The 17374-nt window shown below is 45.0% G+C and overlaps 1 protein-coding gene across 1 annotated transcript; it reads left to right on the top strand.

The window, feature by feature from the left end:
- The first annotated feature begins 3660 nt into the window (after positions 1 to 3660).
- On the top strand, positions 3661 to 17284 carry LOC121404479. The gene is made up of 2 exons (XM_041594017.1): positions 3661 to 4511; positions 16419 to 17284. Exons 1-2 carry the CDS (start codon positions 3743 to 3745, stop codon positions 17282 to 17284), a joined length of 1635 nt encoding a protein of 544 aa, XP_041449951.1. The 5' UTR covers positions 3661 to 3742.
- Positions 17285 to 17374: the final 90 nt, after the last annotated feature.

Raw genomic sequence — 17374 nt, 5'->3', positions numbered from 1 at the left:
GTAGCGAAAATAAAGCGAGGGGTACCGGATGATCAAATCAAAGCGAGAATTGAAGACGCAGGGTCTGTTCAATATGCGAGAGAAGTGAGTGATTGATCAAGACAGTAGAACGTGAGTGCGATAATGATGACGATCAATTAAAGACTAGAAGAGGGCAGGCGGACCGAATTGCCCGTTCCCTAATGCAAGCGAGAGAGAAACGAAAGAAGCGATAGAAGCTCGGCTGCTGCTGAGCCGAGCACGAGCGATAGATAGAGAGAGAGAATGCGATAGAACAGTATAGATGCTGCAGCTGCAGTAGCAAATGAAGAAGGAGATATAAAGAGGCGAAAGAACGGCCGCTGCCGTGAGTAATTATAATCGGTTACAATATATATGCAGTGGGCAATGCAAATAGAAAACAAAGGTGAGATTACGTTAATTTGCTCCACTGGCTATTTTGAGGAATTTATTGGGGAATATGAGGCCGGGAAACCAGACAACGAGTTTAAATTTAATTGCAAGTTTTATGGCAAGACAAACAATCGTGCAGGATTTCCCAAAATTTGCAGGCGACCCTTTAGTTTGAGTTTGTCAACAGCACAGCGAGTTGTAAATTTAATGATTATGAAAATATCATTCGTTTAAGAAAGGCCTTGACAGGTAGAGCTAAGGAAGCAGTACAGTCGCTTCTTTTATTGCCATATTGATGATGTCATTGAGGTTTTGAAAGAACGACTTGGCGCTGCAAATCATATTGTACGACAGTTAATTGATAAAATAAGAAATATTCCTGTTTTAGAAGATGACAAGTTTGAATAATTTATAAATTTATTGACCAACTTACAAATTTAATTCATACTTTGTTGTCACTTGAGCAAATTGACCATATTCGAAATCCTATTTTGTTTAATGACATATTGGAAAACTTCCAGTATCACAACGCATATCCTGCATTATCAAGAAACGGATAAAGACGAACCGCAACTTCTAGTGTTGCAAAGATGGATTGGCAAAAAAAGTAGAGCTGCTCAAATATAAGGGTATCGACTGAACAAGCCAAAAGAAACGACACTTACTATATAGGATGATAAGTGGCCACATAAACAAATAACAACTCAATATTGTAATTTTTGTAAGCTGATTGATCACTATGTGTCATCATGTGACAAATTTAAAAGCCTAGACGTTGACAAAAGCTGGGAGCACGTCTCAAAAAATCATTTGTGTTGCAAGATACCTATTTCAGGCTGGGATATGCACCAGCCTGTCCAGGGTTTACAAGAAATTTGTAGATGTATAGGAACTTCAGGTTCGGTGCTGGCCTTGAAATTTCCGAAAAGAGCATTAGGAAAATTGGAAGAATTGATGACGCGGTAGCTTTTGTGGTTTTGTTTATTATGAATGCTTTTTATTCGTTTTACATATACAATTACAATTTCGAGACCTGCTGGTCTTGCTAGAAGTGCTGTGAGCTGATCGACTGCCTAGTGCAGTGGCTTGGGCTTGGGCTGATGGACTGCCTAGTGCAGTGGCTTGGCTTTGGGCTGATGGACTGCCTGCTTCTTCGGCCGATATTGGCCTTTTTATGCAGCTGGCGATCGCACCTGAGACCGTGATTTTCCGTGGTCTGTCTGCGACCCGGAAATAATTAATTATTGCTAACTTATGATTGTTGGGTAACAATAATTGTGGGGCGTGGTAAGTAGGTAGAAGCTTGGTGCTTCGTTGACAATTGGATAGTGGGTCAGTGAGTTTTTGATGAGACTGCATCGCGGAAAGTGCGGGCTGCAATTATAAATTGGGTTTCGAAATGGGGTTTTGCGAAATAAGGTTTTGCTAACTAAGATCGCTGAAGGCGATATCTGCATTTGGGTCGGTAATTTGAGGCCGAGTGGTTGCGAAATATCGCATAGAAGTGGGTGGTCGAGAATTTCATGCTGTCTTCGCTGATTGCGAAATAATGCAAGAGGTGTGTTGTTTTAAATTGACGTGTGGACAAGAATGGGTAGAGTTGTTGATCGAGAGCTCTTAATTTTAGTAATTGCGTGCGTTGCTTAAGACTATTTTATTTTCCGGAGGTGCTGACGCACCGCTATTTGTGGCGAACCGTGGTTCGTTCTCTCTGTGTAGATCAGTTTGATTATTGTTGTCGACTAGCGTAAATGCGCTGACACTCCGCCGTTTGTGACGAGCTAGGCTAGAACCATGGTTCGTTACAGTGTATTTCATGTTTATGTAAGAATCATGCAATGAAAAATTGTAAACGCAAAAAGATTTGTAATATTAATAATATTAATAAGTGTACGTACAGTCATAATACATTATTACATAAAGAAATTACCAAACTTGGCAGGTCAAAATCTAATTTTACCAGAGATTCAAAATCACCGAATTGATACCCAAAGAAAATTGTAATATAAACTTGAATCAGAGTAACGTAATTCCTAAATGACTTTAAGGACTGTGCATATCAGAATGCAAGGCCTACGATACTTATTGGACAGTACATTTGGTCACTCATAGTCACGAGTAAGAATAGTTCGGACAATAATTCAAATTATGTATATGTTACATATAACTGTTCACATAAGAATGACGAAATATACGATTTAAGTATTTTGCACAACCTTGTCAATGGTCAATGGAGAATGAAATGACTTTTCCAAAAGATAATCCAATATCTTTTGACGATAAAAAATGTTGGATATCATTGACAAGACACATGTAAGAAAAGAAAATAGATTTGAGTGTGGGTTATTTTGGAAGAACGAGAATACTGTATTTCCAGAAAGCTACAATAACGCATACCTATCGACTAATTCTGTTAGAACGCAAAATAGACAAAAACAAGCTATATGGTTTAAAATATCAGGAAGTGATAGAATCATATATAGACAAAGGATACTTACTAAAACTTCCTTGACGTACTATTTACCACACTTTGGTGTTAAAAATATCAACAAGCGAAACAAACTGCGGATTGTCTTTGATGCGGCTGCAACAGTCATGGTACTTGCTTAAATGATTATCTTCTGACAGTGCTCAGAGTGAGGACGGCGCTGGCTGGGCAACAGCTCTGTGGGCATTCCAGCCACACCACTGTTAGCATTCCAGCTACGCAAGTGTTTGCCCTCGCTCCCGCTCTCACGCTTATGAGCGTTTTTCCCCCCTGTGACGCGCTCTCGTGCGCCAGACTCACCACGCTTATGCAAGTTAACGAACCCGTTCCCATAAGAATATTATTCAATTTATAAACAATCTTTGGCTTCCCATAGTATGCTATACACAATCTTCGGTTTCCCATAATTGGAAGTCAGGCCACCCCAGCTTTAATATAAACAATTGTTGATATCACTTAAGTTGGAAGTCAGGCCACCCCAGCCTTATTATAAACAATCGTCGATTTCAATTAGAAATCCATTTACGTTGCAGCTGTGGCCGATTTCTGCAAACATTGCTATTTGGAATTTCACAAGTCCTTAACTAGATGATCGAATCCAAACCGTTTTATAGAAGCTTCCCGAAGAGGAATCAGAAGTTGCTGAGACTTCGAGGTCAGACGTGTGGCGTTCTGCTGCTTTCAATTTGAAAGATAATACAAAACATTCTCCCAAAACATAAACTGACAAAAATCAATATATTTTGCATGTGTTTTACTTGCATGGAAAAGTATTTCATCTAGTTAGCATTTCCCTTTCTATTTGTATCGTTTGATTTGAGGCTGGGCAATATTTCATTCTTACACTGATTTCGGACCGGCATGGAAGTTTTCGAGGGACGTTCTTCCCGGCAGTCGGCAGGCTGCCATAGGAACAATACAACCAGTGGCCAGGGCCATTGCCATGGTCATGGCAATGCCAATTGCAATTCCCATCCACGTTCGGACGAAGTCACGCAACTGGGGACAGCTTTGACCATGGCAGCAGCCCGATCTGCTGCGCCCTATCCGGCACCTGCTTCACATCCACCCGCTGGCCAGCCAATGAGGAATTTTCTGCCTCGCGTCGCAGGACTCAGCCGCCGAGGTCAGGCCCCCCCACCAAAGGTGAAGCAATTGAAGACGCCACTGGCTCGGCCAGTGCCCAACAAGAAGGCGTCGCCTCATCCTCAGGAATCGCCGAGTCTGGCGGTGCTGGGCAGCGCCAATCCCAGCACCAGTGACAGTGGGGAGACCGGCGAACTGGTCGCTCAGATCGGTCTGGCACATGGCCAGCGCAGGGGAGAGGTGCACCACTCCAGCTTCGCGTACCTGTCGGCGACGGATGCCAATGCCGAGGTGCCCCGACGTAGCGACGATTCCTATACACACAGAGGAACGAACAGTCGTGCCGAGAGCTGGAGCGAACTATCCTGGGACCAAGGGGACGTGGAGGCGTTAAACGATAGCTACCAGCTGCTGAACGAGATGGTCGCTGGCACTGAGACGGCCAGGCCCAACCGAAAAGAGGCCAGCAAAAAGCAGCTGGGGCCCTCGGTGTCCTCCGCTGCTAAAAATGAGCACAAGAAGAAAACGGCACCGGTAAATATACATCTGAAAAGGAAGATAGAGACCAATATGCAGGCCATTATCAATCCGGTGGACCGCACTGAAGGAGGAGGCCCGCCAACGACACCAGAACCCAAATCACACAAAAAATCATCTAAGCCAACAATCAAGACCAACGCGAACGCCAAAGCCACCACCGCAACCGCAACCACAACCAACGATGAGATGATGGTGGACTCCAGCGATACCTCGAGCAGCTACTGCACGCCATGCGACAGCTTCAGATCCATCAGTCCCTCTATGCAGCCCTGCTACTGTGCCAATAAGCACAGCATCTGCGGGACCAAGCGCAAGCAGAACCGGCAGAAAGATGTGACCGTCAGCCAGGTCGGATTCCGGCACATTGAGCACGTGGCGAGCGTAATGCAGATGCCTCGCGTCAGCGCCAGGTCGCAGCCTATCGGCATTGCCCATCAGTACTCTATAGAGAGGCGCAGCTTCAGGGACCGTTTGAAACCGGCAAACTCTGAGCGCAATGCTGGTTTAGGTGCTGCTTCTCGTGCTGGTCCTGTTGGTGGCGTGTGCCGCTTCTCGAACGCCAACTGGGTGTTGGGCCAGCTGCGTCCTCTGGTGAGCGCAGCACGAGCCATCAAGGACAGCGACAGGGACAGCTTGATTCGTTCCATATCGCAGCTCCAGCTGGGATTGGAATCGACCGGCAGTCGGGACACGCAAGAACAATTTTGCCAATTTTTGGCCTCATTGCACTCGAAGACATCGTTGGAATCGATGGAATCGATATTGTCCTGCTTGAGCTCCGACGGAACCGCAACGCCGTCGTTGGGGTCCTGCTTGAGCCTCAATGCCACCGCAACGCCGTCGATGAAGTCCTGCCTGAGTCCCACTCACCTCCCAGCCCAGTCGACGCACTCGATGATGACATGCCTGACCTCCGATGGCCACCCGATAGAAACGCACATGCCCGAAAACGGGATTTCCGACAATGGATGGACTTTGCCGATGGTGGAGCAGCTACTGGTGACAGCCATATCCTCGCTGCCCATTCCCCCACAGGTGCCATGCGGCACGCAGACCGAGGAACAGCCATCGACAAGTGCCCGTGGGCCTGGGCTCAGAGCCAAGAAGCGGACGACACGTTTGGCCGGGGGACGGGAAAAGTCTTCCAGAAAGATCAACGCGGCACCGCGAGTGGACGACTCAGAGTGGGGTTTGGAAATGTTCAAGCAAATCCTGGTGGGAGCAGTGCAGGTGATCTTGTTCCTCGGTATGATCGTGGTCCTGGGCTTACCGGATTTGCAATGCCCCTCGTTACGTGGCCAAGATCCACGACTTAAACAGTGATTGTTCCTTCTTACGTTGTTTTTTTTTATACAAATTTTGTATAGTTAAGCGAAGGTACTGGCACTTCCAACCGTTTCGTTTCGCTGCGGTGACCAATTGTTAATATATAAATTTTGTGTGTATTGAATCGGAGGTGATGGCAACACAAAAAATCCTATCTATATAAATTTTAATATTATGTTGTATGTATGTGTCGCATATTAACTTTTTAATTTAAATAAAGAAAATGATTTATAAATGTAACTTCCGTGTTTGGTGTGTCTTTAACCACGGTACTGTTTGTTTGTTCCTCTGCTACTTTCGTGGACTGGCAGTTCTTGTGTGACGTAGCCTGGCGTGGGCATGAAAGAGAATACATCTGCAGTAAAGCAGATTAAGAAGGAGAGCAAAAAGAAGTACAATCAAGGCTTGAGTGTGTGTTGGCAAAATTCTTGCATGTGTGAGTGATGACTGGAAAAGAGAAGATCGCAATTAGAAAAGAACTGCGGAGGCAGTCAGTTTTTGGAGTGTGAAGCGAGAAGTCATGCCACGCGCCAGGAAACGTTTTGTCGACGAGGTGGCAGAAGGAGAGGATGAGGAAAACAATGAAGAGTATTATTGTAAAAATGACTCTACGACATCAGAAGTGGGATGGACTACTCCTCAGGCCGGTTCTGACGAAAACCTCCGAATGCTGTTGGAGTCGCAAAATCGCCATTTTATGGAGCTCATCAAAACCGTGCAGCGTACGCAATCAAACGACGCAATAGTCGTCGTACTACCGAAATTCAATCCTGATCGTGCAGGCGCGGACGCGCTCTCTTGGTGTTCAACTGTCGACTCAGCTGAGTATTGGTCGTGGTTTTTGACAGGCCTGCCTCTCTCTCCAGTTTCTCAAACTCTTCCGCTGTTATAATGAATTCTGATCGAGTCGGGAATTTTGTTCTCTTCACATAGAGTTTGATCGGTAGCCTACAATTCCGGTATGCCATGTCTAGTTTCTCGTTCTCGGTGTACGTCCCGAATCTCATCAATTTACGTAAGTCTTGAATGAATTCTCGTATGGTCTCTGTTTCTGCTTGTTTCCGTTCTGATACGAGTTGTATCAGTTCTTCATGGTATTGTGGCGACATGAAGGTCTCCTTTAACTGGCTTTTCACGTCCTCCCATGTCGTTATGGCGCTGGGTTTTGTGTGCCACCAGTCCAATGCACTCTTCTCCAGTATTACTGGCATTGCAAATACTATGTGGTCTACTTCGATCCCATATGTCTCTGCTAATTCCTCCATTCGGCTGAGGAATTCGAGCAGTTCTCCATTCCCCGTGAATGTGAGGTCCCACTTCCTTATTTTATCTATTATGGCCACCGCTTCTGGTGAACCTTTTCGTATCTGCTTTGGAAACAGTGTTCTGTATTGTTCTGTGTTGTTATCCTCGGTGATTGTTTTGGGCTCCTGCCTCTTGTCTGGGTTGTTCCGAGTTGGTCCAGCCTCTCCAGTATTTCCCTGCTTAGGTCCTTCCTTTCCGTGAATTGTATTAGTTGTTTCCGCAATATTTCCACTCCTTCAGTTTTTTCCAATCCAAATTCCTCGCAGTAGCTGATCAGCTCTGCTTTTGTCGCTTGGTTGATCCACACTCTTGCCATCTTGACCATAAGATATTTTCACTTTACCCTATCACAACCTGCTCGGGTGCCACTGTGACGTCGCTTCGTCCGGGGTGTGCTCGCCGCGCCGGGTTCCCAGAAATTTGTTAGGTTTCTGGCTGTGGTAGCTGAAAGGGATATCTCGGTTCAGATGAAGCAAGGACAAGTAGTATAGTAAAAAGGATTTTTTATTGGTCTTAATTGTACAGAGTTGGAAATAGGTTGGATCGTGGTGACTCGTCTTCCTTCTGGATTATCCTTCGGTTTTGGCTACTCGGCCGCACGTGGCTGTTTGCTGCGTGCTGCGTCGGTTTATAAGTCGAGTGGCTCGAGGGGACTCGGACGAGAGTATGGAGGCGGAGGTTTGAACACACTCCGAGGGAAGATCGGTGCGGAGGTTTGAACACGCTCCGAGGAGAAGATCGATACGGAGGTTTGAACACACTCCGAGGAGAAGATTGATGCGGAGGTTTGGACACGTTCCGAGGAGAAGATTGATGCGGAGGTTTGAACACACTCCGAGGGGAAGATTGGTGCGGAGGTTTGGACACGCTCCGAGGAGAAGATTGATGCGTAGGTTTGGGAAAGGTTCAGAGTTTTGGACACACTCTGGCGAGGATTCAGAGGTTTGGACACACTCTAGAGAGGATTCAGAGGTTTGGACACACTCTGGAGAGGAGTGTTCTAAGTTGGTCAGATTTAGACACGCATATCAGCAACAGACAGTTGCACCGAGCACACAGACTCAACGACATTTATAAGTATAAGCCCAGGCTTGGGTATACATACAAATTTGCAGACAGCAGAGTAAAGCAGATAACAGACAGCAATCATGCCACCAAAGCACAAGCCGAAAACGCCTAAAACGGCAGACAAAGAAAAGATAGCTGACGAAGACGACATACAGCATATTTCCGATTATGATGAAATTCACAACACGGTAGTTCCAGCTTTGACACCTTTTCCAGCTACAAAAAAAGGAGGATCAGGAACATCAGAATGCTCTCGGAAATCGTCGAAAATGGAGAAACTCGAAATTCAAATGGATTTTTTGATGCAGCAAAAAGTTGAGCTTCAACAACAAATAGAACTGGAATGTGCAGTGTCCTCAGGAAGACAAAGCACAGGCGGAATCCAGAACACGTAAGTGCTTCGACGGACTTCCTCGTATTTTACAGTTTAAGTGTAGCGCTGATAATGGTAATAACGAAAAGACGAGTTTAAATTTAATTGCAAGTTTTATGGCAAGACAAACAATCGTGCAGGATTTCCCAAAATTTGCAGGCGACCCTTTAGTTTGAGTTTGTCAACAGCACAGCGAGTTGTAAATTTAATGATTATGAAAATATCATTCGTTTAAGAAAGGCCTTGACAGGTAGAGCTAAGGAAGCAGTACAGTCGCTTCTTTTATTGCCATATTGATGATGTCATTGAGGTTTTGAAAGAACGATTTGGCGCTGCAAATCATATTGTACGACAGTTAATTGATAAAATAAGAAATATTCCTGTTTTAGAAGATGACAAGTTTGAATAATTTATAAATTTATTGACCAACTTACAAATTTAATTCATACTTTGTTGTCACTTGAGCAAATTGACCATATTCGAAATCCTATTTTGTTTAATGACATATTGGAAAACTTCCAGTATCACAACGCATATCCTGCATTATCAAGAAACGGATAAAGACGAACCGCAACTTCTAGTGTTGCAAAGATGGATTGGCAAAAAAAGTAGAGCTGCTCAAATATAAGGGTATCGACTGAACAAGCCAAAAGAAACGACACTTACTATATAGGATGATAAGTGGCCACATAAACAAATAACAACTCAATATTGTAATTTTTGTAAGCTGATTGATCACTATGTGTCATCATGTGACAAATTTAAAAGCCTAGACGTTGACAAAAGCTGGGAGCACGTCTCAAAAAATCATTTGTGTTGCAAGATACCTATTTCAGGCTGGGATATGCACCAGCCTGTCCAGGGTACTCTACAAGAAATTTGTAGATGTATAGGAACTTCAGGTTCGGTGCTGGCCTTGAAATTTCCGAAAGAGCATTAGGAAAATTGGAAGAATTGATGACGCGGTAGCTTTTGTGGTTTTGTTTATTATGAATGCTTTTTATTCGTTTTACATATACAATTACAATTTCGAGACCTGCTGGTCTTGCTAGAAGTGCTGTGAGCTGATCGACTGCCTAGTGCAGTGGCTTGGGCTTGGGCTGATGGACTGCCTAGTGCAGTGGCTTGGCTTTGGGCTGATGGACTGCCTGCTTCTTCGGCCGATATTGGCCTTTTTATGCAGCTGGCGATCGCACCTGAGACCGTGATTTTCCGTGGTCTGTCTGCGACCCGGAAATAATTAATTATTGCTAACTTATGATTGTTGGTAACAATAATTGTGGGCCGTGGTAAGTGGGTTGAAGCTTGGTGCTTCGTTGACAATTGTTAGTGGGTCAGTGAGTTTTTGATGAGACTGCATCGCGGAAAGTGCGGGCTGCAATTATAAATTGGGTTTCGAAATGGGGTTTTGCGAAATAAGGTTTTGCTAACTAAGATCGCTGAAGGCGATATCTGCATTTGGGTCGGTAATTTGAGGCCGAGTGGTTGCGAAATATCGCATAGAAGTGGGTGGTCGAGAATTTCATGCTGTCTTCGCTGATTGCGAAATAATGCAAGAGGTGTGTTGTTTTAAATTGACGTGTGGACAAGAATGGGTAGAGTTGTTGATCGAGAGCTCTTAATTTTAGTAATTGCGTGCGTTGCTTAAGACTATTTTATTTTCCGGAGGTGCTGACGCACCGCTATTTGTGGCGAACCGTGGTTCGTTCTCTCTGTGTAGATCAGTTTGATTATTGTTGTCGACTAGCGTAAATGCGCTGACACTCCGCCGTTTGTGACGAGCTAGGCTAGAACCATGGTTCGTTACAGTGTATTTCATGTTTATGTAAGAATCATGCAATGAAAAATTGTAAACGCAAAAAGATTTGTAATATTAATAATATTAATAAGTGTACGTACAGTCATAATACATTATTACATAAAGAAATTACCAAACTTGGCAGGTCAAAATCTAATTTTACCAGAGATTCAAAATCACCGAATTGATACCCAAAGAAATTGTAATATAAACTTGAATCAGAGTAACGTAATTCCTAAATGACTTTAAGGACTGTGCATATCAGAATGCAAGGCCTACGATACTTATTGGACAGTACATTTGGTCACTCATAGTCACGAGTAAGAATAGTTCGGACAATAATTCAAATTATGTATATGTTACATATAACTGTTCACATAAGAATGACGAAATATACGATTTAAGTATTTTGCACAACCTTGTCAATGGTCAATGGAGAATGAAATGACTTTTCCAAAAGATAATCCAATATCTTTTGACGATAAAAAATGCTTGGATATCATTGACAAGACACATGTAAGAAAAGAAAATAGATTTGAGTGTGGGTTATTTTGGAAGAACGAGAATACTGTATTTCCAGAAAGCTACAATAACGCATACCTATCGACTAATTCTGTTAGAACGCAAAATAGACAAAAACAAGCTATATGGTTTAAAATATCAGGAAGTGATAGAATCATATATAGACAAAGGATGTCTGGACGTTGATATGCAATGCCTGCACCATCAAGTGGCCCATGCGACACCAAGCCGAAGCCTGTTACGCGCGGAACCCAGGCAGAAACGCAGCCCTCCTCCCGCCCAACCGACCGAGGGGCGCTGCCGCATGACGCGCGACGCGTGTTACCGAACCGATCGCGAGCATGCAGGAAAGATAGGTGTTAGACTAAAATTCGAGGAAAATTAGAGCTAAACACAACTCAAAGAGCTAAGCATGCAAAGATAGCTAAAAAATATAACTAATTACGGGAAAGGTATGTTAGTATTAGTGATTTAAGAAGAGGAAGGGAATTAGTAGTTGATATTATGTGGTAAAGGGAATTGAAGTCCGAGCAAAGTACCCTAAATGGTTCGTGCAAGGAATAATTCGATCTACAAAGCGGAAGGAAAAGAGCAATGAAGTTTCTAGTAGATCTGATAGGAATCGTAAAGTTTATGCGGCTCAACAAGTCAGGGCTATCTACATCACCCTTGATCAGGTTGTGCATAAAAATCACACCAAGCATTTTTCTACGACTAACTAAGGTTGGAAGGTTTATTAAAAGCAATCTACGAGGATAAGATGGCAGTCTCACACCTGCATCCCAGTTAAGGCCACGCAGAGCAAAAAGTAAAAAGTTTTTCTGGACTGATTCTATACGGTCCTGGTGTACTTTGTACTGGGGGCACCATACACAAGAGCCGTATTCTAAAATCGGACGAACAAGCGAGATATAGAGAGTCTTCGTTATATAGGGGTCATCAAATTCCTTTGACCACCTCTTTATAAGCCCAAGCACACCCATGGCCTTATTTACCATGGTAGAAATGTGTTCAGAAAACTTCAACTTTGGGTCTAATTTAACACCAAGATCATCAACCAAGGTAATTCTCTCAAGAGAACCACCGCAGAGGCTATAAGGAGCCAATAGGGGGCTGGAGCGATGAAATGTCATTACTTTGCATTTCGAGGCATTTAGGTGTAACATATTTGCACAACACCATGATTGAAAGTTATTGAGATCGGATTGCAAGCGAGAGTGAAATGAAATGTCCTTATACTGGACACAAAGTTTAACATCATCCGCATACATGAGTACTCGAGAGTTTGTTAATACTGAAGGCAGATCATTAATAAAGAGTGTGAATAGTAGGGGGCCTAGATGGCTGCCCTGTGGTACTCCAGAAGTAACCTTAACAGGTGAAGAGAAGGAGTTTTTGAAGAGGACTCTTTGAGACCTAGAACAAAGGTAGCTAGAAATCCATCTCAAGAGATTAGGCGGAAACCCTAAAAGGTCAAGTTTTTGTGCTAAAAGGGAATGGTTTACAGAATCAAATGCTTTACTAAAATCAGTGTAAATGACATCCGTCTGCAAGTTACCTTGAAAGCCTTTAATGATAAAAGAGGTAAACTCTAATAAATTTGTGGTTGTTGATCGTCGCCTTATAAATCCGTGCTGGGACGGAGATATAAGTGATTTGCAGAGATGTTGCAAGTGCGGAGTTAAAATTTTTTCAAACATTTTAGGAATAGCGGATAACTTAGATATACCCCTATAATTATTTGCATCAGACTTGCTACCTTTCTTATGGAGCGGAATAATAAAAGATTCCTTCCAGATGGGGGGAAGCATGAAGAGTTAATAGATAGGGTGAATAGTTTAAGCAAGGGTCCACACAGAGCGTCGGAACAGTACCTGAGTACACAGCCGGGAACTCCGTCGGGACCTGGTGAAAACACCGGCTTAACTAGTCGAAGATCATGAAGCAGTGAGCTTTCATTTAACAAGGGGCTGAAGATGCCATTCGACCTTGGTAAACTGTATGGATACGGCTGACCAGAGTAGCTTTCATGAGAATAGGTTGTTTGGAAAAATTTGGCAAAAAGATCGGCAATTGCCTGATCATTGTTTGCTGACATATTGAGAAAAGATAACGAGGATGGATGTACGGACGTTCTACGCTTACTATTTACGAAGCTGTAAAACTGTTTAGGGTCCTGTGAAAATCGTATCCTGCATCGAGATAGGTAGTTCTTATAGCATTGAGCGTTAAGAACGGAGAAATTTGACCGAGCTATTACATAGTGAGAAAGAGAAGAGGGAGAACCAACTTCTCGAAATTTTTTATAAAGTCTTGATTTTAAATTTTTTAGACTGGATAACTCCTTGGTAAACCAAGGAGGTTTTCCAGATCTAACCGGACAAGAAAGTGGGACACAAGAATCAAAAAATGTGTCAAGTACATTGTAAAAAATGTGTGTGCCTTTCATAACGTCAGTGCACAAGTACAGAGCGGACCAATCAAAATCCCTAATAAGGTTATTAAGCTTCGTAAACTCGGCTTTACGAAAGCAGCGGACACGTTCGGATAGCCTACTCATCTCGATCCAATACAGTAGGGCCAATATCGACTGACACTTCGAATGTAGGATGGTAGGAGTCTTCAGGTATACTGAGCGGAAGGGCTCGGGTTAACAACGCTATGGTCGGATCCGAGACAAAGCACAGATCAAGCAATCGACCCAAGGAATTTTTCACATGGTTGACTTGAGACAGGGATAGGTCTAGCAAGCCGTCGATAAAGTCATGTCGTGACATGGGCACAAGGTTATTAGACTCGTTTACCGAAGACCAAACAGCACCTGGCAAATTAAAATCACCAAGAACTATCATATGGTCTTTATCTGATAGCGAGGAAGAAACAGTTTTTAAAGCGGTCAGGTGATGCTCGTATGTTAAGATATCCGAGGAAGGTGGAATATACGAGCAAGTAATGAAAATGGAAAAGCCTGGGAGAATCAGTTTTACGCACAGGAATTCCAGGTCTTGTTGAAACTGGACCATGAAATGTTCCGACGTGAAATTTGAGTCCACTGCAATAAGGACCCCACCTCCACGTCAGACGAACGGTCATTTCTAAAAATTGTGTACCGACCTGCCAAAACTTCGGAACTAAGGATGTCCGGCTTTAACCAGGTCTCGGTGAACACAATAACGTGGGATGAGAATGCGAGACTCTCAAGGAAAAGAGTGCTGAGCTTACTACGCAAGCCTCTAGCATTCTGGTAGGTAACTACAAGAGAGGAAGTTAGTTTTTTGGATGGGTGGAAGTAGAGGTGGAAGATGAGGATGGAGATGGAGCACTGGTCTGAATGCTAGGAAGAGTCATGGGGGGCCTATTCTTTTTCTTAGCCTTAAACTCTTTAACCACCAAATGCTCTGGCCAAAACTTGGCGGAACAAATGGTTTCAAATTGAGTTGGAGAGACGCTTATCTTGAAGGAAGATATCTCCTGGCGTAAGAAAAGTTAAATTTTTCCACCTTTAAGCCGACGGCTTTTATTTTGCTTTGTATAAAAGCGGTCACATCATTTTGTGAGGTCAGGGGCTAGCCACGAGACAAAAACTTGTCGCTTTGGTGGGACTCCCACCAGTGGTTTTGGCACCACAGGCCTAGTACCTGTGATGGCAGTATCCGGTGGTCCTGGACATCTATTAGCTGGTGGGAGCAAAACTGAGGGGATAGTTAAGGGGTTGGGTGCGGACTCGACGGACACGGACTCTACAGACATTTCTAACTGCATACTCTCCGAAGTGACGCATTCGGCTCCCGAATCTGCATCACCAGCAGCGATCGTTGCCCTTGGAGTAGCAAACGTAATCAACTGCTGCACTAAGGGAGTGGTCGGAGTAAGTTTTTCGGATGCCGGATACAAAGGATACTTACTAAAACTTCCTTGACGTACTATTTACCACACTTTGGTGTTAAAAATATCAACAAGCGAAACAAACTGCGGATTGTCTTTGATGCGGCTGCAACAGTCATGGTACTTGCTTAAATGATTATCTTCTGACAGTGCTCAGAGTGAGGACGGCGCTGGCTGGGCAACAGCTCTGTGGGCATTCCAGCCACACCACTGTTAGCATTCCAGCTACGCAAGTGTTTGCCCTCGCTCCCGCTCTCACGCTTATGAGCGTTTTTCCCCCCTGTGACGCGCTCTCGTGCGCCAGACTCACCACGCTTATGCAAGTTAACGAACCCGTTCCCATAAGAATATTATTCAATTTATAAACAATCTTTGGCTTCCCATAGTATGCTATACACAATCTTCGGTTTCCCATAATTGGAAGTCAGGCCACCCCAGCTTTAATATAAACAATTGTTGATATCACTTAAGTTGGAAGTCAGGCCACCCCAGCCTTATTATAAACAATCGTCGATTTCAATTAGAAATCCATTTACGTTGCAGCTGTGGCCGATTTCTGCAAACATTGCTATTTGGAATTTCACAAGTCCTTAACTAGATGATCGAATCCAAACCGTTTTATAGAAGCTTCCCGAAGAGGAATCAGAAGTTGCTGAGACTTCGAGGTCAGACGTGTGGCGTTCTGCTGCTTTCAATTTGAAAGATAATACAAAACATTCTCCCAAAACATAAACTGACAAAAATCAATATATTTTGCATGTGTTTTACTTGCATGGAAAAGTATTTCATCTAGTTAGCATTTCCCTTTCTATTTGTATCGTTTGATTTGAGGCTGGGCAATATTTTTCATTCTTACACTGATTTCGGACCGGCATGGAAGTTTTCGAGGGACGTTCTTCCCGGCAGTCGGCAGGCTGCCATAGGAACAATACAACCAGTGGCCAGGGCCATTGCCATGGTCATGGCAATGCCAATTGCAATTCCCATCCACGTTCGGACGAAGTCACGCAACTGGGGACAGCTTTGACCATGGCAGCAGCCCGATCTGCTGCGCCCTATCCGGCACCTGCTTCACATCCACCCGCTGGCCAGCCAATGAGGAATTTTCTGCCTCGCGTCGCAGGACTCAGCCGCCGTGGTCAGGCCCGCCCACAAAAGGTGCAGCCATTGAAGACGCCACTGGCTCGGCCAGTGCCCAGCAAGAAGGCGTCCCCTCATCCTCACGAAGCGCCGAGTCTGGCGGTGCTGGGCAGCGCCAATCCCAGCACCAGTGGCAGTGGTGAGACCGGCGAACTGGTCGCTCAGATCGGTCTGGCACATGGCCAGCGCAGGGGGAGGTGCACCACTCCAGCTTCGCGTACCTGTCGGCGACGGATGCCAATGCCGAGGTGCCCCGACGTAGCGACGATTCCTATACACACAGAGGAACGAACAGTCGTGCCGAGAGCTGGAGCGAACTATCCTGGGACCAAGGGGACGTGGAGGCGTTAAACGATAGCTACCAGCTGCTGAACGAGATGGTCGCTGGCACTGAGACGGCCAGGCCCAACCGAAAAGAGGCCAGCAAAAAGCAGCTGGGGCCCTCGGTGTCCTCCGCTGCTAAAAATGAGCACAAGAAGAAAATATAAATATACATCTGAAAAGGAAGATAGAGACCAATATGCAGGCCATTATCAATCCGGTGGACCGCACTGAAGGAGGAGGCCCGCCAACGACACCAGAACCCAAATCACACAAAAAATCATCTAAGCCAACAATCAAGACCAACGCGAACGCCAAAGCCACCACCGCAACCGCAACCACAACCAACGATGAGATGATGGTGGACTCCAGCGATACCTCGAGCAGCTACTGCACGCCATGCGACAGCTTCAGATCCATCAGTCCCTCTATGCAGCCCTGCTACTGTGCCAATAAGCACAGCATCTGCGGGACCAAGCGCAAGCAGAACCGGCAGAAAGATGTGACCGTCAGCCAGGTCGGATTCCGGCACATTGAGCACGTGGCGAGCGTAATGCAGATGCCTCGCGTCAGCGCCAGGTCGCAGCCTATCGGCATTGCCCATCAGTACTCTATAGAGAGGCGCAGCTTCAGGGACCGTTTGAAACCGGCAAACTCTGAGCGCAATGCTGGTTTAGGTGCTGCTTCTCGTGCTGGTCCTGTTGGTGGCGTGTGCCGCTTCTCGAACGCCAACTGGGTGTTGGGCCAGCTGCGTCCTCTGGTGAGCGCAGCACGAGCCATCAAGGACAGCAGACAGGGACAGCTTGATTCGTTCCATATCGCAGCTCCAGCTGGGATTGGAATCGACCGGCAGTCGGGACACGCAAGAACAATTTTGCCAATTTTTGGCCTCATTGCACTCGAAGACATCGTTGGAATCGATGGAATCGATATTGTCCTGCTTGAGCTCCGACGGAACCGCAACGCCGTCGTTGGGGTCCTGCTTGAGCCTCAATGCCACCGCAACGCCGTCGATGAAGTCCTGCCTGAGTCCCACTAGCCTCTCAGCCCAGTCGACGCACTCGATGATGACATGCCTGACCTCCGATGGCCACCCGATAGAAACGCACATGCCCGAAAACGGGATTTC

This window comes from Drosophila obscura, unplaced genomic scaffold (assembly GCF_018151105.1).
Source record: "Drosophila obscura isolate BZ-5 IFL unplaced genomic scaffold, ASM1815110v1 contig_206, whole genome shotgun sequence".
Lineage (NCBI taxonomy): Eukaryota > Metazoa > Arthropoda > Insecta > Diptera > Drosophilidae > Drosophila > Drosophila obscura.
The sequence above is the reverse complement of the archived record's forward strand: the minus strand, read 5'-3'. Positions and strand labels throughout refer to the sequence as shown.